Source organism: Pseudophryne corroboree, chromosome 11 (assembly GCF_028390025.1).
Source record: "Pseudophryne corroboree isolate aPseCor3 chromosome 11, aPseCor3.hap2, whole genome shotgun sequence".
Classification (NCBI taxonomy): domain Eukaryota; kingdom Metazoa; phylum Chordata; class Amphibia; order Anura; family Myobatrachidae; genus Pseudophryne; species Pseudophryne corroboree.
The window spans coordinates 336,613,508-336,640,784 of record NC_086454.1 but is presented as its reverse complement, the minus strand read 5'-3'; the positions used below and the strand labels follow the sequence as shown (position 1 = coordinate 336,640,784).

Below are 27,277 nucleotides of genomic sequence, written 5' to 3'. Positions count from 1 at the left end.
CATTAGGGGAATGATTTCCACCATTTCTTCAAAATTATCTCGTAATGAGAAAGAGACGCAATACTTAAGGCAGTCTATGGATGAGTTTATAAAAAAAAGGACTCAGTACTCAGACCAGCGTCTCAGTCCTCTACCATTTGTCCTCAAAAAACGTACCTTGGCCCATATTCTGCATTCTGACTCTGATGATGATGGGTCAGAAATGGAGGAAGGTGAGGTGGACATAGAGGTAGGGGAGGGTACTCTGTCACAGGGTGTAGAGACTCTCATAGATGCTATCAGAGAAGTTCTAAATATCCCTGATACGGTGACAGAGGAGAGTGAGGAATCTTACTTTAATATTAAGAAAAAATCCTCAGACACTTTTCCTGTGTCAGAGGAACTAAAGACCCTGTTTGAAGAACCGTGGGTTAATCCTGATAGGAAATTTAAAATTCCCAGGCGACTGCTGGTTCACAGGAACATGGCTCAGGCTCTGCTTCCTCAAAACCTTCCGCATGACGGTGGACAGCGATGCCTGGAAGACATGAAGGTGGGAACCCGGCTAAAATTCTTCAGTCACATCTGGACAGGTTCGTGCCAGGATCCCTAGGTCATAGACCTTATATCCCAGGGCTACAGGCTGGAGTCTCAAAAGCTCCCACCTCACATTCTTCAAATCAGGCTTACCAGTTTCACAAGAGGTGAGCGTAAACTTACACGACCCCATTCAAAAGCTGTTACAGACCCAGGTCATTGTTCCAGTTCCACCTCATCTACAAAACAAGGTATACTATTCCAGCTTGTTTGTAGTACCGAAACCAGATGGTTCGGTAAGACCGATTCTGAACCTTAAGTTTTTGAACCCGTACTTACGAGTGTTCAAATTCAAGATGGAGTCCCTGAGAGTGGTAATCTCATGTCTGGAGGAGGGAGAATTCCTAGCATCTCTGGATGTCAAGGATGCGTAGCTTCACATTCCTATCTGGCCACCTCATCAGGCTTATCTACGGTTTGCACTGCAGGATTGCCATTACCAGTTTCAGGCCCTGCCATTTGGTCTCTCCATGGCACCGAGGGTGTTCACCAAAGTGATGGCAGAGATGATGAGGTTGCAACACAGACAGGGAGTGAACATAGTTCCGTACTTGGATAATTTTCTGATAAAGGCACCGTCCAGGAAACGGCTGTTGGAGAACATTGCCCTCTCAACCAGGCTACTCCTGGATCATGGGTGGATTCTGAACCTGCCAAAAGCTCACCTTGAACCAATGGAGAGGCTTCAGTTCCTGGGAATGATACTGGACACATGCACTGAAGGATTCGTCTGTCACCAAAAGCCAGGATCTCCCTCCTGTGGTGGCTACAGACTTCTCACGTAGTCGAGGGTCAGAGGTTCGGGATTCAAAATTGGATTCTCCTAACCACAGATGCAAGCCTCAAAGTTTGGGGAGCAGTCACCCAGGTGGTGCAGTTTCAAGGAAGATGGTGAAGTCAGGAAGTCGTCCTTCCAATAAACATCCTGGAGCTCAGGGCTATATACAACGCCCTTCTGCAGGCCTCATCTCTTCTTCAGAATCAGGCCATTCAGGTCCAGTCAGACAATGTGACGGCGGTAACGTACATAAACTGACAAGGCGGTACGAGAAGCAGGGCCGCAATGTCAGAGGTGTCAAGAATTCTCCTCTGGGCGGAAAAACACGCCGTGGCATTGTCGGCGATCTTCATTCCGGGAGTAGACAAATGGGAAGCAGGCTTCCTCAGCAGACACGATCTGCACCCAGGGGAATGGGGCCTCCACCCTGAGGTGTTCCGGTGGTTGACACGTCGGTGGGGATATCCACAAATCGACATGATGGCCTCTCGACTCAACAAGAAGCTCAAGTGGTATTGTTCCAGGTCGAGGGACCCACAGGCAGTGGCGGTAGACGCCCTGACAACTCCGTGGGTTTACCAGCTGGTGTACTTGTTTCCTCCCATTCCTCTGATCCCAAGAATTCTAAAAAGAGAAAAGGTTCAAGCAATCCTTATTGCTCCGGACTGGCCACGAAGGGCCTGGAATGTGGATCTTCTCGAGATGCTGATCGAAGATCCGTGGCCTCTGCCTCTTCGAGAGGATCTTCTGCAACAGGGCCCGTTCGTCTATCAAGACTTACCATGGCTACGTTTAATGGCATGGAAGTTGAACGGCTGATTCTAGCCAGGAAAGGGATTCCTGACAAGGTCATTCCGACTAAGATCCAAGCCAGAAAGGGGGTAACGTCTAGACATTACCATTGTATTTGGAAAAAATATGTCTGTTGGTCTGAGAACAGACAATATTCTATGGTGGAATTTCATCTGGGACGTTTCCTGCTTTTTCTGCAGTCGGGAATGGATGTGCGCTACTCCTAGGCTCCATTAAAGTACAGATTTTGGCCTTGTCTATTTTCTTTCAGAAACAATTGGCTTCTCTCCCTGAGGAACAGATGTTCTTGAAAGGTGTTCTGCACATCCAACCTCCCTTTTTGTCTCTCACGGCACCTTGGAATCTCAATTTGGTGCTGCAGTTCCTCCAATTGGAATGGTTTGAACCGTTACAGGAGGTAAACGCAAAGTATCTTACGTGGAAGACCGTCAAACTGTTGGCCTTGGCTTCAGCAAGACGTGTGTTGGAGCTGGGGGCATTGTCTCACAAGAACCCCTACTTAATTTTCCAGGAGGACAGAGCTGAACTCAGGACTCGTCAGCAATTTCTTCCTAAGGTGGTGTTTGCGTTTCACATCAACCAACCTATTGTGGTTCCGGCTATTACGGGCGCCTCGGCTACTTCAAAGTCTTTGGTTGTCGTAAGGGCTTTGAATGTCTATGTGAAGAGAACAGCTCGTCACAGAAAATTGGACTCGCTGTTCGTTCTTTATGATTCCAATAAAATTGTGTGTCCTGCTTCGAAGCAGTCCAATGCACGCTGGATCAGGCTCACTATCCAGCATGCGTATTCCACGTCAGGTCTGCCGATTCCGAAATCTTTTCAAACCAACTCTACTAGGTCGGTGGGTTCTTCTTGGGCAGCTGCCCGGGGTGTCTCGGCTTTACAGCTCTGCCGAGCAGCTACTTGGTCAGGTTCGAACACGTTTGCTAAGTTTTACAAGTTCGATACTTTGGCCTCTGAGGACCTTCAGTTTGGTCAATCAGTTCTGCAAGAACCTCAGAACTCTCCCACCCGGTTTGGGAACTTTGGTACTTCCCCATTGTACTAAATGGATTCCCAGTACCCCCTAGGACTTTAATTACCTACCGGTAAATCCTTTTCTCGTAGTCCATAGGGGATACTGGGCGCCCGCCTGGTGCTTCGTTCTTCCTGCGCTGTTACTTGGTTAAGTAATGTTGTTTGGTTCAGCTGTTGCTGTCCCTGTTTGCAAGTTTTGATTAGCATGGCTTTCCTCTTGTTCTGGTTGTGCTGGTTTGGAGTCTCACCACTTTCCTTATCTATTTCCTTCTCTCAAAGTATGTCCATCTCCTCGGACACAGTTTCCTAGACTGAGTCTGGTAGGAGGGGCATAGAGGATGGAGCCAGCACACACAATCAAACTTCTATAGTGCCCAAGGCTCCTAGTGGACCCGTCTATAACCCATGGTACTAAATGGATTCCCAGCATCCCCTATGGACTACGAGAAAAGGATTTACTGGTAGGTAATTAAAGTCCTATTCTTGTTTTCCCCAGCACCCTGAATAATAGCAGTAACCAGATTTAAATCCCATACAATATCTTAGAATTCAGAGATCTTGGTTACATATATCTGCGCAAATGTATGTATAAGTCCCCAAGCTGCATCACAGCCTCTCTGTATATATTGGGAGTGCAGGTCGTGGCACCCCAAAAATCAGCATAAGCCAGACAGCCCAGGGCAGCATACCAGTGAAAAAACTATAATGTTAATAGATTAGTGTTAAGAAGCCGAAGCTATGGAAGCCCCCAAGCCGGTTAATCATAGCCCCAGATTGGGGTTGTGGAGGTGTAGGATGTGGTGCCACTGGATTGGCTGAGCTGGATGGCTTTCGTGTGGCATACCCTTACACTTTATTGACATTTATTACATACTAATTTCTTTAACACTATTTCTAATTTTAATTACATCTCATTTTTGTATCACTTTTTCTATAGCTTTGGCTTCTTAACACTAATCTATTAACATTATAGTTTTTCACTGGTATGCTGCCCTGGGCTGTCTAGCTTATGCTAATTTTTGTGGTGCAACACCCTGCACCTAGATATAGTGCTAGGGACCCCCAATATATACAGAGAGGCCTTGATGCGGCTTGGGGGCTTATACATACATTTGCGCAGATATATGTAACCAAGATCTCTGAATTCTAAGATATTGTATGGGATTTAAATCTGGTTACTGCTATTATTCAGGGTGCTGGTGAAAACAAAATGTGTTTTTTACTGCTTAGTAAAAAACCCTTCCCTTTCAAGCACCTGAATGATATCACTAAACTAATTGAGCATCTGCCACTATATATGTCTGTATGTACTGTACCCAGAGAGTGTCTGACTCTGTATGTACTGTCCCTTGAGAGTTTCTGACTCTGTATGTACTGTCCCCAGAGCGTGTCTGACTCTGTATGTACTGTACCCAGAGAGTGTCTGACTCTATCTGTACTGTTCCCTGAGAGTGTCTGACTATATCTGTACTGTTCCTGGAGAGTGTCTGACTCTATATGTACTGTACCCAGAGAGTGTCTGACTCTATCTGTACTGTTCCCTGAGAGTGTCTGACTATATCTGTACTGTTCCTGGAGAGTGTCTGACTCTATATGTACTGTACCCAGAGAGTGTCTGACTCTATCTGTACTGTTCCCTGAGAGTGTCTGACTATATCTGTACTGTTCCTGTAGAGTGTCTGACTCTGTATGTACTGTCCCCGTAGCATCTCTGACTCTGTATGTACTGTACCCAGAGAGTGTATGACTCTGTATGTACTGTACCCAGAGAGTATCTGACTCTATCTGTACTGTCCGCAGATAGTGTCTGACTCTATCTGTACTGTCCCCGGAACGTGTCTGACTTTGTATTTACTGTACCCAGAGAGTGCCTGCCTCTTTATGTACTCTACCCAGAGAGTTTCTGACTCAATCTGTACTCAGAGAGTGTCTGAGTCTATCTGTACTGTACCCAGGGAGTGTCTGACTCTATCTGTACTGTCCCCGGAGCATGTTTGACTCTCTCTGTACTGTGCCGGTGCATGTCTGACTCTATCTGTACTGTACCCAGAGTGTGTCTGACTCTAGCTGTACTGTCCCGGAGCATGTCTGACTCTATCAGTACTGTCCCGGAGTGTGTCTGTCTCTATCTGTACTGTCCCCGGAGCATGTCTTTTTCTTTCTGTGCTGTCCCCCGAGCGTGTCTGACTCTATTTGTACTGTCCTTGGAGCATGTCTGACTCTATCTGTGCTGTCCTCGGAGCGTGTTTGACTCTATTTGTACTGTCCCCGGAGCGTGTCTGACCTTGTATTTACTGTACCCAGAGAGTGCCTGCCTCTTTATGTACTCTACCCAGAGAGTTTCTGACTTTATCTGTACTGTACCCAGAGAGTGTCTGACTCTATCGGTATTGTACCCAGGGAGTGTCTGAGTCTATTTGTACTGTCCCCGGAGCATGTCTGACTCTATCTGTAATGTCCCCAGAGCGTGTCTGTCTCTATCTGTACTGTCCCCAGAGTGTGTCTGACTCTGTATGTACTGTACCCAGAGAGTGCCTGCCTCTGTATGTACAGTACCCAGAGAGTTCCTCCCTCTGTATGTACTGTACACAGAGAGTGTCTGACTCTATCTGTACTGTACCCAGAGAGTGTCTGACTCTAGCTGTACTGTCCCTGAGCATGTCTGACTCTATCTGTACTGTCTCCACAGCGTGGATGTCTCTATCTGCACTGTCCCTGGAGCGTGTCTGACTCTATCTGTACTGTCAATGGAGTGTGTGTGTCTCTATCTGTACTGTCCCCGGAGCATGTCTGACTCTATTTTTACTGTCCCCGGAGCATGTCTGACTCTATCTGTACTGTCCCCGGAGTGTGTCTTACTTTGTATTTACTGTACCCAGAGAGTGTCTGACTCTATATATACTGTCCCCAAAGCATGTCTGACTCTATCTGTACAGTCCCCTGAGCATGTCTGACTCTGTACTGTCCCCGGAGCGTGTCTGACTTTGTATGTACTGTACCCAGAGAGTGTCTGACTCTGTATTTACTGTACCCAGAGAGTGTCTGACTCAGTTTTTTCTGTACCCAGAGAGTGTCTGACTCTGTATTTACTGTACCCAGAGAGTGTCTGACTCAGTTTTTTCTGTACCCAGAGACTGTCTGACTCTGTATTTACTGTACCCAGAGATTGACTGACTCTGTATGCACTGTACCCAGAGAGTGTCTGTCTCTGTTTTTACTGTACCCAGAGAGTGTCTGACTCTGTATTCACTGTACCCAGAGAGTGTCTCACTCCGTAGTTACTGTCCAATGAGAGTGACTCACTCTATCTGTACTGTCCCCAGAGCATGTCTGTCTATATACTGTACCCAGAGAGTGTCTGTCTGTGTATGTACTGTACCCAGAGAGTGTCTGACTCTGTATGTACTGTACCCAGTGTGTCTGACTCTGTATGTACTGTACCCAGAGTGTGTCTGACTCTGTATGTACTGTACCCAGAGAGTGTCTGACTCTGTATTTACTGTACCCAGAGATTGACTGACTCTGTATGCACTGTACCCAGAGTGTGTCTGTCTCTGTTTGTACTGTCCCCAGAGCGAGACTGTCTGTGAATGTACTGTACCTAGAGAGTGTCTGACTCCGTATGTACTGTACCCAGCGAGTGTGTGTCTCTGTATATACTGTACCCAGGGAGTGTCTGTACTGTGTCCGGAGCGTGTTTGACTCTATCTGTACTGTCCCTAGAGTGTGTCTGTCTCTATCTTTACTGTCCCTGGAGCATATCTATTTCTATCTGTACTGTCCCCAGAGCGTGTCTGACTCTGTTTGTACTGTCCCCGGAGCGTGTCTGTCTCTATCTGTACTGTCCCCAGAGTGTGTCTGACTTTGTATGTACTGTACCCAAGAGTGCCTGCCTCTGTATATACTGTACCCAGAGAGTTCCTTCCTCTGTATGTACTGTACCCAGAGAGTGTCTGACTCTATTTGTATTGTCCCCAGAGCTTGGATGTCTCTATCTGCACTGTCCCTGGAGCATGTCTGACTCTATCTGTACTGTCCCTGGAGTGTGTCTGTCTCTATCTGTACTGTCCCAGGAGTGTTTCTGACTCTATCTGTACAGTACCCTGAGCGTGTCTGGCTCTATCTGTACTGTACCAACCCAGAGAGTGTCTGACCCTGTATTTACTGTACCCAGAGAGTGTCTGCCTCTGTATGCACTGTACCCAGAGAGTGTCTGACTCTGTATTTACTGTACCCAGGATTGATTGACTCTGTATGCACTGTACCCAGAGAGTGTCTATCTCTGTATGTACTGTACCTAGAGAGTGTCTATCTGTGTATGTACTGTACCCAGAGAGTGTTTGACTATGTACTGTACCCGGAGTGTGCCTGGCTCTGTATGTACTGTACCCAGAGACTGTCTGACTCTGTATTTACTGTACCCAGAGATTGACTGACTCTGCATGCACTGTACCCAGAGAGTGTCTGTCTCTGTTTGTATTGTACCCAGAGAGTGTCAGACTCTGTATTTACTGTACCCAGAGAGTGTCTGACTCTGTAGTTACTGTACCCCAGAGAGAGAGAGAGAGAGAGAGAGAGATTGGCTCTGTATGTACTGTACCCAAGAGAGGGAGAGAGAGATTATATGTACTGTAGCGTGACTGCGTGACTGTCTGTGAATGTACTGTACACAGAGAGTGGCTGACTTTGTATGTACTGTACCCAGAGAGTATGTGTCTCTGTATGTACTGTACCCAGAGAGTGTCTGACTATGTATGTACTGTACCCAGAGACTGCCTGACTCTGTATGTACTGTACCCCAGAGAGAGAGAGAGAGAGAGAGAGATTGGCTCTGTATGTACTGTACCCAAGAGAGGGAGAGAGAGATTATATGTACTGTACCACAGAGAGAGACTGGGTCTGTATATACTGTACCCATACAGAGAGATTCTGTGTGTACTGTACCACAAAGCGAGAGAGATTGTGTGACTCTATGTACTGTACCCCAGTGAGAGAGGGAGAGTGACTCTATGTGCTGTACCCCAGAGAGAGAGAGTCTGTATGTACTGTACCCGTAGATAGAGAGAGACGGTGTGTGTGAGTCTGTATGTACTGTACCACAGAGAGAGAGAGAGTGTGTGACTCTATGTACTGTACCCCAGAGAGAGAAAGAGTGAGTCTGTATTTACTGTACCCTAAAGAGAGTGTGACTCTGTATGTACTGTACCAGTAGAGAGAGAGAGACAGTGTGACTCTGTATGTACTGTACCTGTAGAGAGAGAGAGGGAGAGACTCTGTATGTATTGTACCTGTAGAGATAGAGAGAGTGAGTCTGTATATACTGTACCCATAGAGAGAGTCTGTATGTACTCTACCCGTATAGAGAGACAACGTGACTCTGTATGTACTGTACCCATAGAGAGAGAGTATATATGCACTGTACCAGTAGAGAGAGTGAGTCTGTATGTAATGTACCAGTAGAGAGATTGTCTGTATGTACTGTACTCATAGAGAGAGAGAATGCGTCTATATGTACTGTGCCCTAGAGAGAGTGTGACTCTATGTACTGTACCCTAGAGAGAGTGTGACTCTATGTACTGTACCCTAGAGAGAGTGTGACTCTATGCACTGTATCCTAGAGAGAGAGTGTGACTCTATGTACTGTACCCTAGAAAGAGTGTGACTCTATGTACTGTATCCTAGAGAGATTGTGACTCTATGTACTGTACCCTAGAGAGAGTGTGACTCTATGTGCTGTACCCTAGAGAGTGTGACTCTTTGTACTGTACCCTAGAGAGAGTGTGACTCTATGTACTGTATCCTAGAGAGAGTGTAACTCTATGTACTGTACCCTACAGAGAGTGTGACTCTATGTACTGTACCCTAGAGAGAGTGTGACTCTATGTGCTGTACCCTAGAGAGAGAGTGTGACTCTATGTACTGTACCCTAGAGAGAGTGTGACTCTATGTGCTGTATCCTCGAGAGAGTGTAACTCTATGTACTGTACCCTAGAGAGAGTGTGACTCTATGTACTGTACCCTAGAGAGAGTGTGACTCTATGTACTGTATCCTAGAGAGAGTGTGACTATGCACTGTACCCTAGAGAGAGTGTGACTCTATGTACTGTACCCTAGAGAGAGAGAGTGTGACTATGTACTGTACCCGTAGCAAGAAAGGGAGAGTGAGTCTGTATGTAACTGTGTAAGTCACATATCCACTAACTACAACCCGTTACTCTCTCCACAGACGACTTTCCTGGATCCTGGAGGAAGATGAAGATGAAGATGAATCAGAGTATGACGCATAGACCCCTTTAGACGTAGCAGAGATGAGACCCTCTGTGTAGGGGATGCCGTCAATTTACCTACAATCAAAATCCTGACGGTCAATATACAGACAACCATTGACCAATGGTCAAAATACTGACACAGTCAAAATACCGACATTTAAAATGTGGACAGGTAAAAAAATTGACAAGTTTTTCATGATTTTTTCATTGAAATCGACTTGTTCATACTTTACCATCCCAGTGGACCTGGAGGGGGAATATAATAGTGTGCCGGATGCTGCATTAGATGGGATGCGGCACACTTATACGGTGTCCATGTCGAACTATGTCGACATACACACCAAATTTAAAAAAAACCTTGTATCGACTTTTTGACCTGTCGGCATTTTAAATGTCGGTATTTTGACCATGTCGGTATTCTGACCTTGTCTGTATTTTGACCGTCGGTCAGTTGTTGTCGGGCGTTTGATTGTAGGTAAATCATACTGATCCCCTGTGTAGCTGTAGCAATGTGACAGATGTCGGGGTGTGGGGAGATTCCGGACACGTGGGTTATAATTAATATCTAGGGACACATCCATGGGTGTGGTATGGAAGGTCGACAGTAACTAGGTCAACAGGGACTCCAGGTCGACATACAAAAGGTCAACATGAGTTTTTTTTTTAAATGTTGATGTCGTATTCTTCGTAAAAGTGACGGGGAACCCCAATTAGTGCACCGTGTCCCCTCGCTGCTTTGGGCAAGGTTTCTACTCCCAATCGTAGTCCACGTGGATTGTTAAGTATGAAAAAGGTCAAAAAAAAGAAAAAAATTGCAAAAAACTCTTGTTGACCTTTTGACCTGACGACCTGGAATATGTCGACCTAGGGACCCTGTCGACTTAGAGACCCTGTCGACCGAGTTACTGTCGACCTAGTTACTGTTGACCTATAGACCGGATCCCCACCTCCATGTACTGAGGACATAACCTTATAACAGGAGCAAATGACCGTATTATATATCAGTTGTCCTATATACGGTATACCGGCCTACAGACACCATTGTGTTCATAACTGAAGGAAAGGCACCAAGACATACATTCCCTGTAGTCAGTCATTTAAAAAAAAAAGCAGGAATACAGGGGGAGATTTATCAAATCTTGGAGCGAGATAAAACACCAACCAATCAGTGCATAGCAGCCTGTAACATGGCAGTCAGGAGCTGATTTGGCTGCTACTTTATCTATCTGCACTTCATGAGGAGAGAGTGCTCAGGTTGAGGAGGAGGGAGTGTACACACCCAGGACACCAGGGGACGGGGAATGGGGGGGGGGGGGAGGGAGTGTGCGGTGGGGAGGTATGAGGGGTGTGAGAAGGGCGAATGTTGCACTGAGGTCAGTAGCTGGTTCATGCCGATCAGCTGCTGCCTATATATATATATATATATATATATAGACTACAGTTTGCCGGCTGTTGGGATCCCGGCGCACAGTATACCGGCGCCGGAATCCCGACACCCGGCATACCGACGCCTTTTCTCCCTCTTGGGGGTCCACGACTTCCCTGGAGGGAGAATAGATAGCAAAGCGTGCCGGCAGCGTGGCGAGAGCAGCGAGCCCGCAAGGGACTCATTTGCGCTCGCCCAGCTGTCGGTATGCCAGTGGTCGGGATTCTGGCGCCGGTATGCTGGTCACCGGGAGCCCGGCAGCCAGCACACCATACTACACCTATGTATATATATATATATATATATATATATATATATATATATAATATGAAGTTTCTGTAGAGGACTGACCATTTGCTGAGTCGTCACTAAGCTGTCATGTCTTTATTTTACATTAAGTACTAGAGTTAGAAATGCACCTGACGATAGGTAGTCTCTCTCCAAGCTTTGATACATTTCCCCCAGACTCTGGAGTTGTCCCTGGAGTTTAGGGACAGCTGTGGAGTAGGGCGACACCTCTGAGTCTCAGCAGCCAATCAGGTAGGGGCTCTCATCAGTGCGCAGACATGTGATTGGCAGGGAATTGGGATAATAACACAATGTCTGTCTCCCCATCAGGCTGCAGATGTCCTGTTACCATAGCGAGAGCGAGGACGACACCAAACTCACACAGTAAGTCCCAGCATCTCCTGACGTTCAGGTCCCTGGTAACGGTTGCCTGGCAACCCTCCACTTCCCTAGTAACTGCTCAGCTATCCCTGGTGACATGTTACCTGGAGATTAGCAGTAATCCGGAGTCGCTCAGACGGACATGAGAGACCCCGGAGGCCCCGGGCAGGACCATGTGCTGTGCAGTCCCCTCTAAGCCAGGTAAGTGCCACCTTGGGGGCTCTAATGTGCCCACCGCACCACGCTGCCTACAGCTTCCTACATGTGCAGTGTGTACCCACGAGGGACAGCCATACGCACTCACTATGCTGATCTCCCATCATTACAGTGTAAGTGTTATGTATTGTGTCCTGTATGTCATGGCATGACCCAGCAGGTGAGGCAGAGGCACACAGATGACAGGCAAATGAGGCAGAGGCACAAAGATGACGGGTCACCAGTAGATGAGGCAGAGGCACACAGATGACAGGTAGATGAGGCAGAGGCACACAGATGACGGGTCACCAGTATTTGAGGCAGAGGCACAGAGATGACGGTTCACCAATAGATGAGGCAGAGGCACACAGATGACGGGTATATGAGGCAGAGGCACACAGATGATGGACAGATGAGGCAGAGGCACACAGATGAAGGTTAAATGAGGCAGAAGCACACAGATGACGGGTAGATGAGATAGAGGTACATAGATGATGGGCCACCAGCACATGGGGCAGAGGCACACAGATAACGAGTCACCAGTAGATGAGGCAGAGGCACACAGATGACGGGTCACCACCAGTAGATGAGGCAGAGGCACACAGATGACGGGTCACCAGTAGATGAGGCAGAGGCACACAGATGACGGGTAGATGAGGCAGAGGCACACAGATTATGGGTAGATGAGGCAGAGGCACAAGATGACGGTTCACCAGTAGATGAGGCAGAGGCACACAGATGACGGGTCACCAGTAAATGAGGCAGAGGCACACAGATGACAGGTCACCAGTAGATGAGGCAGAGGCACACAGATGACGGGTCACCAGTTTATGAAGCAGAGGCACACAGATGACGGGCCACCAGCACATGAGGCAGAGGCACACAGATGACAGGTAGATGAGGCAGAGGCACACAGATGACGGGTCACCACCAGTATTTGAGGCAGAGGCACACAGATGACGGGTTAATGATGCAGAGGCACACAGATGACGGGTAGGTGAGGCAGAGGCACACAGATCATGGGTCACCAGCAAATGAGGCAGAGGCACACAGATGAGGGAGAGGCACACAGATGACGGGTAACCTAACCAGTAGATGAGGCAGAGGCACACAGATGACGGGTCACCAGTAGATGAGGCAGAGACTTACAGATGACAGGTAGATGAGGCAGGGTCACACAGATCATGGGTCACCAGCAGATGAGGCAGAAGCACACAGATGATGGGTCACCAGTAGATGAGACAGAGGCACACAGATGATGGGTCACCAGTAGATGAAGCAAAGGCACACAGTTGACGGGTCACAACCAGTAGGTGAGGCAGAGGCACACAGATGATGGGTCACCAATAGATGAGGCAGAGGCCCAAGGATTACGGCTAGATGAGGCAGAGGCACACAGATGATGGTTAGATGAGGCAGAGGCACACAGATGACGGGTCACCAGTAGATGAGGCAGAGGCCCAAGGATGGTGGGTAGATGAGGCAGAGGCACACAGATGACGGGTCACCAGTAGATGAGGCAGAGGCACACAGATGACGGGTCACCAGCAGATGAGGCAGAGGCACACGGATGATGGGTCACCAGCAGATGAGGCAGAGGCACACAGATTATTGGTCATCAGTATATGGGGCAGAGGCACACAGATAACGGGTCACCAGCACATGAGGCAGAGGCACACAGATGACGGGTCACAACCAGCAGGTGAGGCAGAGACACACAGATGACGGGTCATCACCAGCAGGTGAGGCAGAGACACACAGATGACGGGTCATCACCAGTATATGAGGCAGAGACACACAGATGACGGGTAGATGAGGCAGAGGCACACAGATGACGGGTCACCAGCACATGAGGCAGAGAGGCACACAGATGACGGATCACAACCAGTAGGTGAGGCAGAGGCACACAGATGACAGGTCATCACCAGTATATGAGGCAGAGGCACACAGATGACGGGTAGATGAGGCAGAGGCACACAGATGACGGGTAGATGAGGCAGAGGCACACAGATGACGGGTCTCCAGCACATGAGGCAGAGAGGCACACAGATGACGGATCACAACCAGTAGGTGAGGCAGAGGCACACAGATGATGGGTCATCACCAGTATATGAGGCAGAGGCACACAGATGACGGGTAGATGAGGCAGAGGCACACAGATGACGGGTAGATGAGGCAGAGGCACACAGATGACGGGTCACCAGCACATGAGGCAGAGAGGCACACAGATGACGGATCACAACCAGTAGGTGAGGCAGAAGCACACAGATGACGGGTCATCACCAGTATATGAGGCAGAGGCACACAGATGATGGGTAGATGAGGCAGAGGCACACAGATGATGGGTAGGTGAGGCAGAGGCACACAGATGATGGGTCACCAGCAGATGAGGCAAAGGCACACAGATGATGGGTCACCAGCAGATGAGGCAGAGGCACACAGATGACGGGTCACCAATAGATGAGGCAGAGGCACACAGATGACGGGTCACCAGTAGATGAGGCAGAGGCACACAGATTACGGGTCACCAGCACATGAGGCAGAGGCACACAGACGATGGGTCCCTAGCACATGAGGCAGAGGCACACAAATCACTGGTTGATACGGTTAAGGCACAGAGATGACAGCTCACCAGCAGATGAGGCAGAGGCATACAGGTAACAGGTTACTAGTGCCTCATTTTGTAGTGAGACAGGATTCATTTACTGATCACCTGGTAGGTAAGTAATAATAGCTGCCATAGAGTCTGGTTCTATTGGACCTTATCGGTGGAAGTGACGCAGTTGTGCTGCTGATTAGACTTGCAGATGAATAATTTGGATATTCTTTCCCATCTCAGCCAGGTGACCCTGGAGTGCCCCCCTGATGTTCTGGACACCTCAGTTCTTGCACCAGCAGTACCTGTGGAGGAGGCAAGCAGTCCGTGTATAGAGGTAGTGATAACACCCTTCTGCATGGATATGGGTACAGGTGTTACAGAGTAATCCAGAGGAATCTGAAGGTTGTGTGATAAGACAAGTTATGATGTGTGGTCAGACATACAGCACCCCCTGTCTATGGTTATCTGACTTGCCCTCCGATTCCTCATGGTGAGCTGACAAATGAGCGGCCTGGCCATTGCTCTCAGATCACTGTGGGGGTGCCAAGAAGGATAACTACTCCCTGTGTGCAAAAAATAATTATTATAAACTGTGCGGATGCTCAGATTGCTGTTACCCACACCAGGGCAATATTACAGGCCAGGGGATGTCATTCATAGGAACCTGCTTATAAAGGGGCATATGGAGGGGTCTGACGGCACATAAAGGGCATATGGAGGGGTATGACGGCACATAAGGGGCATGTGGAGGGGTCTGATGGCACATAAGGGGCATGTGGAGGGTCTGACGGCACATAAGGGGCAATTGGAGGCATCTGATGGCACATACGTGGCATATGGAGTGGTCTGGTGGCACATTAAGGGGAATGACAGCACATAAGGGGCATGTGGAGGAGGCTGGCGGCACATAAGGGGCATGTGGAGGGGTCTGACGGCACATAAGGGGCATGTGGAGGGGTCTGACAGCACATAAGGGGCATGTGGAGGGGTCTGACAGCACATAAGGGGCAATTGGAGGCATCTGATGGCACATAAGTGGCATATGGAGTGGTCTGGTGGCACATTAAGGGGAATGACCGCACATAAGGGGCATGTGGAGGGATCTGACGGCACATAAGGGGCACGTGGAAAGGTCTGACGGCACATAAGGGGCACGTGGAGGGATCTGACGGCACATAAGGGGCATTTGGAGTGGTTTGGTGGCACATTGAGGGGAATGACAGCACATAAGGGGCATATGGAGGGGAATGACAGCACATAAGGGGCATGTGGAGGGGTCTGACGGCACATAAGGGGCATGTGGAGCAGTCTAGTAGAGCATTGAGGGGAATGACAGCACATAAGGGGCATGTGGAGGAGGCTGGCGGCACATAAGGGGCATGTGGAGGGTAATGACAACACATAAGGGGCATGTGGAGGGGTCTGATGGCACATGAGGGGTCTGATGGCAGACAAGGGGCATGTGGAGGGGTCTGACGGCACATAAGGGGCATGTGGAAGGGTCTGACGGCACATAAGGGGCAATGTCGAGGGGTCTGACAGCACATAAGGGGCATATGGAGGCATCTGACGGCACATAAGTGGCATATGGAGCGGTCTGGTAGCGCATTAAGGGGAATGACAGCACATAAGGGGCATGTGGAGGGGTCTGATGGCAGATAATGGGCATGTGGAGGGGTCTGATGGCACATAAGGGGCATGTGGAAGGGTCTGACGGCGCATAAGGGGCATGTGGAAGGCAATGATGGCACATAAGGAGCATGTGGAGGGGTCTGACGGCACATAAGGGGCATGTGGAAGGGTCTGGCGGCGCATAAGGGGCATGTGGAAGGCAATGATGGCACATAAGGAGCATGTGGAGGGGTCTGACGGAACATGGGCATGTGAAGGTGTCTGACAGCACATAAGGGACATATGGAGGGGCCTGACGGCACATAAGGGGCATGTGGAGAGGTCTTACGACACATAAGGGGCAAAAGAAGGGGTCTGATGGCACATAAGGGGCATGTGGAGGGGGCTGGTGGCACATCTGGGGCATGTTGTGGAGGGGTTTGATGGCATACAAGGGACATGTATAAAACCCTGTGGACTGCACGAGGGGTAAGACACATGTGTGTTCCACTCACTTCCAGGTGAATGGGGCAGTGTGTGTGTGTGTGTGTGTGTGTGTGTGTGTGTGTGTGTGTGTGTGTGTGTGTGTGTGTGTGTGTTCGGGGGTGGGTGCACTAACCCACAATTCATCATAAGAGGTCTCACCCCCCCCGGTGATCAGTTACAGGTCCCCTCTGATGGGAGGTTCTCAGGGCTGGCAGGTGCACAGATACTGGATGTATTATGGACCATCCATGCTGCAATGTGTACAATTGCATGTATGGGGAATGCTGGGCCAGCAGTATGCAGTAGTACACTGACACTCCGCTTCCTCTCTGCACATTGTCATTCCCAGGTGCTGGAGCAAGCAGCGGCCATTCTCTCATATGAAAAAACTGGTACGTACACCACGGTGTGGGTATGTACGTATGTATGTATGTATGTGTATGTAGCTAGGCTGACCTTACTATAACTACAGGTCTGTGCTCAGTGATGGCGTCTGTGTATGTATGTATGTATGTATGTATGTGTATGCATGTATATAACAGGTCCCACTTTAGTTATACACACATAAAGGTATACAGACGTGGTGCCCAGTGATAGAGTGAGAGGCAGAGGTGGTGCCAAGTGATGGAGTGAGAGGCAGAGGTGGTGCCCAGTGATGGAGTGAGAGGCAGAGGTGGTGCCCAGTGATGGAGAGAAAGTCAGAGGTGGTGCCCAGTGATGGAGTGAGAGGCAGAGGTGGTGCCCAGTGATGAAGTTAGAGGCAGACGTGGTGCCCAGTGATGGAGCGAGAGGCAGAGGTGGTGCCCAGTGATGGAGTTAGAGGGACACGTGGTGCCCAGTGATGGAGTGAGAGGCAGAGGTGGTGCCCAGTGATGGAGCGAGAGGCAGAGGTAGTGCCCAGTGATGGAGTGAGAAGCAGACGTGGTGCCCAGTGATGGAATAAGAGGCAGACGTGTTGCCCAGTGATGGAATAAGAGGCAGACGTGGTGCCCAGTGATGGAGTGAGAGGCAGACGTGGTGCCCAGTGATGGAATAAGAGGCAGACGTGGTGCCCAGTGATGGAATAAGAGGCAGACGTGGTGCCCAGTGATGGAGTGAGAGGGAGAAGTTGTGCTCAGTGATGGAGTGAGAGGCAGAGGTGGTGCCCAGTGATGGAATGAGAGGCAGAGGTGGTGCCCAGTGATGGAGTGAGAGGCAGACGTGGTGCCCAGTGATGGAGTGAGAGGCAGAGGTGGTGCCCAGTGATGGAGTGAGAGGCAGAGGTGGTGCCCAGTGATTGAGTGAGAGGCAGAGGTGGTACCCAGTGATGGAGTGAGAGGCAGACATGGTGCCCAGTGATGGAGCGAGAAGCAGAGGTGGTGCCCAGTGATGGAGCGAGAGGCAGAGGTGGTGCCCAGTGATGGAGCGAGAGGCAGAGGTGGTGCCCAGTGATGTAGTGAGTGGCAGACGTTGTGCCCTGTGATGGAGCGAGAGGCAGACGTGGTGCCCAGTGATGGAGTGAGAGGCAGACGTGGTGCCCAGTGATGGAGTGAGAGGGAGACGTGATGGAGTGAGAGGCAGAGGTGGTGCCCAGTGATGGAATGAGAGGCAGAGGTGGTGCCCAGTGATGGAATGAGAGGCAGAGGTGGTGCCCAGTGATGGAGTTAGAGGGACACGTGGTGCCCAGTGATGGAGTGAGAGGCAGACGTGGTGCCCAGTGATGGAGCAAGAAGCAGAGGTGGTGCCCAGTGATGGAGCGAAAGGCAGAGGTGGTGCCCAGTGATGTAGTGAGAGGCAGACGTTGTGCCCTGTGATGGAGCGAGAGGCAGACGTGGTGCCCAGTGATGGAGTGAGAGGGAGACGTGGTGCCCAGTGATGGAGTGAGAGGCAGAGGTGGTGCCCAGTGATGGAGTGAGAGGCAGACGTGGTGCCCAGTGATGGAGCGAGAGGCAGATGTGGTGCCCAGTGATGGATTTAGAGGGAGACGTGGTGCCCAGTGATGGAGTGAAAGAGAGACGTTGTGCCCAGTGATGGAGTGAGAGGCAGACGTGGTGCCCAGTGATGGAGTGAGAGGCAGTGCTGGTGCCCAGTGATGGAGTGAGAGGGAGACGTGGTGCCCAGTGATGGAGTGAGAGACAGACGTGGTGCCCAGTGATGGAGCGAGAGGCAGTGGTGGTGCCCAGTGATGGAGTGAGAGACAGACGTGGTGCCCAGTGATGGAGTGAGAGGCAGATGTGGTGCCCAGTGATGGAGTGAGAGGTAGAAGTGGTGCCCAGTGATGGAGTGAGAGGCAGAGGTGGTGCCCAGTGATGGAGTGAGAGGGAGACGTGGTGCCCAGTGATGGAGTTAGAGGCAGACCTGGTGCCCAGTGATGGAGTGAGAGGCAGAGGTGGTGCCCAGTGATGGAGTGGGAGGCAGAGGTGGTGCCCAGTGATGGAGTGAGAGGCAGAGGTGGTGCCCAGTGATGGAGTGAGAGGCAGAGGTGGTGCCCAGTGATGGAGTGAGAGGCAGACGTGGTGCCCAGTGATGGAGCGAGAGGCAGATGTGGTGCCCAGTGATGGATTTAGAGGGAGACGTGGTGCCCAGTGATGGAGTGAAAGAGAGACGTTGTGCCCAGTGATGGAGTGAGAGGCAGACGTGGTGCCCAGTGATGGAGTGAGAGGCAGTGCTGGTGCCCAGTGATGGAGTGAGAGGGAGACGTGGTGCCCAGTGATGGAGTGAGAGACAGACGTGGTGCCCAGTGATGGAGCGAGAGGCAGTGGTGGTGCCCAGTGATGGAGTGAGAGACAGACGTGGTGCCCAGTGATGGAGTGAGAGGCAGATGTGGTGCCCAGTGATGGAGTGAGAGGTAGAAGTGGTGCCCAGTGATGGAGTGAGAGGCAGAGGTGGTGCCCAGTGATGGAGTGAGAGGGAGACGTGGTGCCCAGTGATGGAGTTAGAGGCAGACCTGGTGCCCAGTGATGGAGTGAGAGGCAGAGGTGGTGCCCAGTGATGGAGTGGGAGGCAGAGGTGGTGCCCAGTGATGGAGTGAGAGGCAGAGGTGGTGCCCAGTGATGGAGTGAGAGGCAGAGGTGGTGCCCAGTGATGGAGTTAGAGGGACACGTGGTGCCCAGTGATGGAGTGAAAGGCAGAAGTGGTGCCCAGTGATGGAGTGAGAGGCAGAGGTGGTGTCCAGTGATGGAGTGAGAGGCAGACGTGGTGCCCAGTGTTGGAGTGAGAGGCAGAGGTGGTGCCCAGTGATGGAGTTAGAGGGAGACGTGGTGCCCAGTGATGGAGTGAGAGGCAGAGGTGGTGCCCAGTGATGGAGTGAGAGGCAGAGGTAGTGCATAGTGATGGAGTGAGAGGCAGACGTGGTGCCCAGTGATGGAGTGAGAGGCAGACGTTGTGCCCAGTGATGGAGAGAGAGGCAGACGTTGTGCCCAGTGATGGAGAGAGAGGCAGACGTTGTGCCCTGTGATGGAGTTAGAGGCAGACGTGGTGCCCAGTGATGGATTTAGAGGGAGACGTGGTGCCCAGTGATGGAGTGAGAGAGAGACGTTGTGCCCAGTGATGGAGTGAGAGGCAGACGTGGTGCCCAGTGATGGAGTGAGAAGCAGTGCTGGTGCCCAGTGATGGAGTGAGAGGGAGACGTGGTGCCCAGTGATGGAGTGAGAGGCAGACGTGGTGCCCAGTGATGGAGCGAGAGGCAGTGGTGGTGCCCAGTGATGGAGTGAGAGGGAAACGTGGTGCCCAGTGATGGAGTGAGAGACAGACGTGGTGCCCAGTGATGGAGCGAGAGGCAGTGGTGGTGCCCAGTGATGGAGTGAGAGACAGACGTGGTGCCCAGTGATGGAGTGAGAGGCAGATGTGGTGCCCAGTGATGGAGTGAAAGGTAGAAGTGGTGCCCAGTGATGGAGTGAGAGGCAGAGGTGGTGCCCAGTGATGGAGTGAGAGGGAGACGTGGTGCCCAGTGATGGAGTTAGAGGCAGACCTGGTGCCCAGTGATGGAGTGAGAGGCAGAGGTGGTGCCCAGTGATGGCGTGAGAGGCAGAGGTGGTGCCCAGTGATGGAGTGAGAGGCAGAGGTGGTGCCCAGTGATGGAGTGAGAGGCAGAGGTGGTGCCCAGTGATGGAGTGAGAGGCAGAGGTGGTGCCCAGTGATGGAGTTAGAGGGACACGTGGTGCCCAGTGATGGAGTGAAAGGCAGAAGTGGTGCCCAGTGATGGAGTGAGAGGCAGAGGTGGTGTCCAGTGATGGAGTGAGAGGCAGACGTGGTGCCCAGTGATGGAGTGAGAGGCAGAGGTGGTGCCCAGTGATGGAGTTAGAGGGAGACGTGGTGCCCAGTGATGGAGTGAGAGGCAGAGGTGGTGCCCAGTGATGGAGTGAGAGGCAGAGGTAGTGCATAGTGATGGAGTGAGAGGCAGACGTGGTGCCCAGTGATGGAGTGAGAGGCAGACGTTGTGCCCAGTGATGGAGAGAGAGGCAGACGTTGTGCCCAGTGATGGAGAGAGAGGCAGACGTTGTGCCCTGTGATGGAGTTAGAGGCAGACGTGGTGCCCAGTGATGGATTTAGAGGGAGACGTGGTGCCCAGTGATGGAGTGAGAGAGAGACGTTGTGCCCAGTGATGGAGTGAGAGGCAGACGTGGTGCCCAGTGATGGAGTGAGAAGCAGTGCTGGTGCCCAGTGATGGAGTGAGAGGGAGACGTGGTGCCCAGTGATGGAGTGAGAGGCAGACGTGGTGCCCAGTGATGGAGCGAGAGGCAGTGGTGGTGCCCAGTGATGGAGTGAGAGGGAAACGTGGTGCCCAGTGATGGAGTGAGAGACAGACGTGGTGCCCAGTGATGGAGCGAGAGGCAGTGGTGGTGCCCAGTGATGGAGTGAGAGACAGACGTGGTGCCCAGTGATGGAGTGAGAGGCAGATGTGGTGCCCAGTGATGGAGTGAAAGGTAGAAGTGGTGCCCAGTGATGGAGTGAGAGGCAGAGGTGGTGCCCAGTGATGGAGTGAGAGGGAGACGTGGTGCCCAGTGATGGAGTTAGAGGCAGACCTGGTGCCCAGTGATGGAGTGAGAGGCAGAGGTGGTGCCCAGTGATGGCGTGAGAGGCAGAGGTGGTGCCCAGTGATGGAGTGAGAGGCAGAGGTGGTGCCCAGTGATGGAGTGAGAGGCAGAGGTGGTGCCCAGTGATGGAGTGAGAGGCAGAGGTGGTGCCCAGTGATGGAGTTAGAGGGACACGTGGTGCCCAGTGATGGAGTGAAAGGCAGAAGTGGTGCCCAGTGATGGAGTGAGAGGCAGAGGTGGTGTCCAGTGATGGAGTGAGAGGCAGACGTGGTGCCCAGTGATGGAGTGAGAGGCAGAGGTGGTGCCCAGTGATGGAGTTAGAGGGAGACGTGGTGCCCAGTGATGGAGTGAGAGGCAGAGGTGGTGCCCAGTGATGGAGTGAGAGGCAGAGGTAGTGCATAGTGATGGAGTGAGAGGCAGACGTGGTGCCCAGTGATGGAGTGAGAGGCAGACGTTGTGCCCAGTGATGGAGAGAGAGGCAGACGTTGTACCCAGTGATGGAGAGAGAGGCAGACGTTGTGCCCAGTGATGGAGTTAGAGGCAGACGTGGTGCCCAGTGATGGAGGGAGAGGCAGACGTGGTACCCAGTGATGACGTGAGAGGCAGACGTGGTGCCCAGTGGTGGAGTGAGAGGCAGACGTTGTGCCCAGTGATGGAGCGAGAGGCAGATGTGGTGCCCAGTGATGGAGCGAGAGGCAGACGTGGTGCCCAGTGATGGAGTGAGAGGCAGACGTGGTGCCCTTTAATAGAGCGAGAGGTAGAGGTGGTGCCCAGTGATGGAGTGAGAGGTAGAGGTGGTGCCCAGTGATGGAGTGAGAGGCAGAGGTGGTGCCCAGTGATGGAGTGAGAGACAGACGTGGTGCCCAGTGATGGAATGAGAGGCAGAGGTGGTGCCCAGTGATGGAGTGAGAGGCAGATGTGGTGCCCAGTAAAGGAATGAGAGGCAGACATGGTGCCCAGTGATGGAGTGAGAGGCAGACATGGTGCCCAGTGATGGAGTGAGAGGCAGAGGTGGTGCCCAGTGATGGAGAGAGAGTCAGAGGTGGTGTCCAGTGATGGAGTGAGAGGCAGAGGTGGTGCCCAGTGATGGAGTGAGAGGCAGATGTGGTGCCCAGTAAAGGAATGAGAGGCAGACATGGATGCCCAGTGATGAAGCGAGAGCCAGAGGTGGTGCCCAGTGATGGAATGAGAGGCAGAGGTAGTGCATAGTGATGGAGTGAGAGGCAGACGTGGTGCCCAGTGATGGAGTGAGAGGCAGACGTTGTGCCCAGTGATGGAGAGAGAGGCAGACGTTGTACCCAGTGATGGAGAGAGAGGCAGACGTTGTGCCCAGTGATGGAGTTAGAGGCAGACGTGGTGCCCAGTGATGGAGGGAGAGGCAGACGTGGTACCCAGTGATGACGTGAGAGGCAGAAGTGGTGCCCAGTGATGGAGCGAGAGGCAGAGGTAGTGCCCAGTGATGGAATAAGAGGCAGACGTGGTGCCCAGTGATGGAGTGAGAGGCAGAGGTGGTGCCCAGTGATGGAGCGAGAGGCAGACATGGTGCCCAGTGATGGAGTGAGAGGGAGACGTTGTGCTCAGTGATGGAGTGAGTTGCAGAGGTGGTGCCCAGTGATGGAATGAGAGGCAGAGGTGGTGCCCAGTGATGGAGTGAGAGGCAGATGTGGTGCCCAGTAAAGGAATGAGAGGCAGACATGGATGCCCAGTGATGAAGCGAGAGCCAGAGGTGGTGCCCAGTGATGGAGTGAGAGGCAGAGGTGGTGCCCAGTGATGGAGCGAGAGGCAGAGGTAGTGCCCAGTGATGGAATAAGAGGCAGACGTGGTGCCCAGTGATGGAGTGAGAGGGAGACGTGGTGCTCAGTGATGGAGTGAGAGGCAGATGTGGTGCCCAGTAAAGGAATGAGAGGCAGACATGGTGCCCAGTGATGGAGTGAGAGGCAGACGTGGTGCCCAGTGATGGAGTGAGAGGCAGAGGTGGTGCCCAGTGATGGAGAGAGAGTCAGAGGTGGTGCCCAGTGATGGAGTGAGAGGCAGAGGTGGTGCCCAGTGATGGAGTGAGAGGCAGATGTGGTGCCCAGTAAAGGAATGAGAGGCAGACATGGTGCCCAGTGATGGAGCGAGAGGCAGAGGTGGTGCCCAGTGATGGAGTTAGAGGGACACGTGGTGCCCAGTGATGGAGTGAGAGGCAGAGGTGGTGCCCAGTGATGGAGCGAGAGGCAAAGGTAGTGCCCAGTGATGGAATAAGAGGCAGACATGGTGCCCAGTGATGGAGTGAGAGAGAGACGTTGTGCTCAGTGATGGAGTGAGTTGCAGAGGTGGTGCCCAGTGATGGAATGAGAGGCAGAGGTGGTGCCCAGTGATGGAGTGAGAGGCAGACGTGGTGCCCAGTGATGGAGTGAGAGGCAGAGGTGGTGCCCTGTGATGGAGTGAGAGGCAGAGGTGGTGCCCAGTGATTGAGTGAGAGGCAGAGGTGGTGCCCAGTGATGGAGTGAGAGGCAGATGTGGTGCCCAGTAAAGGAATGAGAGGCAGACATGGTGCCCAGTGATGGAACGAGAAGCAGAGGTGGTGCCCAGTGATGGAGTGAGAGGCAGTGGTGGTGCCCAGTGATGGAGAGAGAGCAGAGGTGGTGCCCAGTGATGTAGTGAGTGGCAGACGTTGTGCCCTGTGATGGAATGAGAGGCAGAGGTGGTGCCCAGTGATGGAGTGAGAGGCAGAGGTGGTGCCCAGTGATGGAATGAGAGGCAGAGGTGGTGCCCAGTGATGGAGTTAGAGGCAGAGGTGGTGCCCTGTGATGGAGTGAAAGGCAGACGTGGTGCCCAGTGATGGAGTTAGAGGGAGATGTGGTGCCCAGTGATGGAGCGAGAGGCAGAGGTGGTGCCCAGTGATGGAGTTAGAGGGAGACGTGGTGCCCAGTGATGGAATGAGAGGCAGATGTGGTGTCCAGTGATGGAGTGAGAGGCAGACGTGGTGCCCAGTAATGGAGTGAGAGGCAGAGGTGGTGCCCAGTGATGGAGTTAGAGGGACACGTGGTGCCCAGTGATGGAGTGAGAGGCAGAGGTGGTGCCCAGTGATGGAGCGAGAGACAGAGGTAGTGCCCAGTGATGGAGCGAGAGACAGAGGTAGTGCCCAGTGATGGAATGAGAGCAGAGGTGGTGCCCAGTGATGGAGTGAGAGGCAGACGTGGGGCCCAGTGATGGAGTGAGAGACAGACGTGGTGCCCAGTGATGGAGTTAGAGGGAGACGTGGTGCCCAGTAATGGAGTTAGAGGGAGACGTGGTGCCCAGTGATGGAGTGAGAGACAGTCGTGGTGCCCAGTGATGGAGTGAGAGGCAGAGGTGGTGCCCAGTGATGGAGTGAGAGGCAGAGGTGGTGCCCAGTGATGGAGTGAGAGGCAGAAGTGGTGCCCAGTGATGGAGTGAGAGGCAGAAGTGGTGCCCAGTGATGGAGTGAGAGGCAGAGGTGGTGTCCAGTGATGGAGTGAGAGGCAGAGGTGGTGCCCAGTGATGGAGTTAGAGGCAGAGGTGGTGCCCAGTGATGGAGTTAGAGGGACACGTGGTGCCCAGTGATGGAGTGAAAGGCAGAAGTGGTGCCCAGTGATGGAGTGAGAGGCAGAGGTGGTGTCCAGTGATGGAGTGAGAGGCAGACGTGGTGCCCAGTGATGGAGTGAGAGGCAGAGGTGGTGCCCAGTGATGGAGTGAGAGGCAGAGGTGGTGCCCAGTGATGGAGTGAGAGGCAGAGGTGGTGCCCAGTGATGGAGTTAGAGGGACACGTGGTGCCCAGTGATGGAGTGAAAGGCAGAAGTGGTGCCCAGTGATGGAGTGAGAGGCAGAGGTGGTGTCCAGTGATGGAGTGAGAGGCAGAGGTGGTGCCCAGTGATGGAGTGAGAGGCAGAGGTGGTGCCCAGTGATGGAGTTAGAGGGACACGTGGTGCCCAGTGATGGAGTGAAAGGCAGACGTGGTGTCCAGTGATGGAGTGAGAGGCAGACGTGGTGCCCAGTGATGGAGTGAGAGGCAGACGTGGTGCCCAGTGATGGAGTGAGAGACAGAGGTGGTGCCCAGTGATGGAGTTAGAGGGACACGTGGTGCCCAGTGATGGAGTGAGAGGCAGAGGTGGTGCCCAGTGATGGAGTTAGAGGGACACGTGGTGCCCAGTGATGGAGTGAGAGGCAGAGGTGGTGCCCAGTGATGGAGTGAGAGGCAGAGGTGGTGCCCAGTGATGGAGTGAGAGGCAGAGGTGGTGCCCAGTGATGGAGTGAGAGGCAGAGGTGGTGCCCAGTGATGGAGTGAGAGGCAGAGGTGGTGCCCAGTGATGGAGTGAGAGGCAGAGGTGGTGTCCAGTGATGGAGTGAGAGGCAGAGGTGGTGTCCAGTGATGGAGTGAGAGGCAGAGGTGGTGCCCAGTGATGGAGTGAGAGGCAGAGGTGGTGCCCAGTGATGGAGTTAGAGGGACACGTGGTGCCCAGTGATGGAGTGAAAGGCAGACGTGGTGTCCAGTGATGGAGTGAGAGGCAGACGTGGTGCCCAGTGATGGAGTGAGAGGCAGACGTGGTGCCCAGTGATGGAGTGAGAGGCAGAGGTGGTGCCCAGTGATGGAGTTAGAGGGACACGTGGTGCCCAGTGATGGAGTGAGAGGCAGAGGTGGTGCCCAGTGATGGAGTTAGAGGGACACGTGGTGCCCAGTGATGGAGTGAGAGGCAGAGGTGGTGCCCAGTGATGGAGTGAGAGGCAGAGGTGGTGTGAATACCATATGGATGGCTGAGGAATGTGTAACCTCTCCCCTATGCACCTTCTCTTTAGGCTCCAGGTCCAGCGCTCTGCTTGCCTTGTAGCTCCTGCCATTATGTCCCGTCAAAATGCAGACGTAGAACTGTTGCGGCTGGCACCTGCGAGGACTGGAGATGGGCGCCGCTCACAAGCTGCCTTTCCAGAAGCTTTAGATGACCTTCCTAATGTACCCCACTACCGAGTCCCTTCTCTCCCTCCGAGCCTCACAGACGGCGTGCTGAACCCCTCCTTCCAGGGCGACAGTGGCTCACCCTCCCAAGCATTAGGTAGAAGCTTTACTCCCCTTCTATAATTCTGGTCGCTTCCTGTGTGTCATGTTAGTATGGGTCACTTACCTGCCGTGCTGCACCCAGGGGTGGGGGTCCTATGGAGGGAGAAAATACCATCACTTTTCCCACCCTTTTTTCTCTCCCGCAGGGCCCCCACCCCGGGGTGCAGACTGTTTGGCCACCTATGATGGCATTGCTAGTAATTCTCTATTCAGTGCAGTTCCATTCTTTGCACTCTCTTCTCCACAATACCTTCCAAGTTCCCCCTGTCATTCTTATTCACCATGAAGGGGCATGGCCTAGTGGCACTGAATTTTGGTGGCATTTGTGGGGCCAGGTTATGGTGCAGTAGCCTTAGTTATGTTTTCCTGCTCGGGTTCCCCTGGGGCTATTCTACACCCTGTCTGCAGTGTCATCCATCTATATATACATAGGAGCCTTGTATAATTGTCACTCTCCCTAGATGTGATGTCCTACCTTCACCCTGCGGTCAGCATCGAGGACGTGGACTCTGGCAGCATCACGGATGCCCCAGGACATGAGGGCGCTGTTAAGCCTCCTCTGTCCCCATACAAGCACAGGACCCTGACAGTACCTGGGACCTCGCAGGCTGCAAAGAGGTAAGTGATCCCTCAACCCTCTCTCATAGCCCCCATAGGTAGGGATTGTACACACAGGTCCATGGAACATACAGGTAACATGCAGTGGCATGGAACATACATGTAACACATAGGTCCATGGAACATACATGTAACATGCAGTGTCA

The 27,277-nt window shown here is 52.3% G+C and overlaps 1 protein-coding gene across 2 annotated transcripts in view; it reads left to right on the top strand.

The window, feature by feature from the left end:
* Positions 1-26,367, top strand: part of LOC134969699 (myb-like protein X) — a 235,040-nt gene extending 208,673 nt beyond the window's left edge. For both annotated transcript variants that reach the window (XM_063945819.1, XM_063945820.1), the window contains 5 exons: positions 9,414-9,461; positions 11,501-11,554; positions 14,586-14,679; positions 16,792-16,834; positions 26,255-26,367. In XM_063945819.1, the coding sequence (XP_063801889.1) occupies positions 9,414-9,461; positions 11,501-11,554; positions 14,586-14,679; positions 16,792-16,834; positions 26,255-26,286 (271 nt within the window). In that variant the 3' untranslated portion in view covers positions 26,287-26,367. The remainder of the gene's footprint in view (positions 1-9,413; positions 9,462-11,500; positions 11,555-14,585; positions 14,680-16,791; positions 16,835-26,254) is intronic.
* Positions 26,368-27,277: the final 910 nt, after the last annotated feature.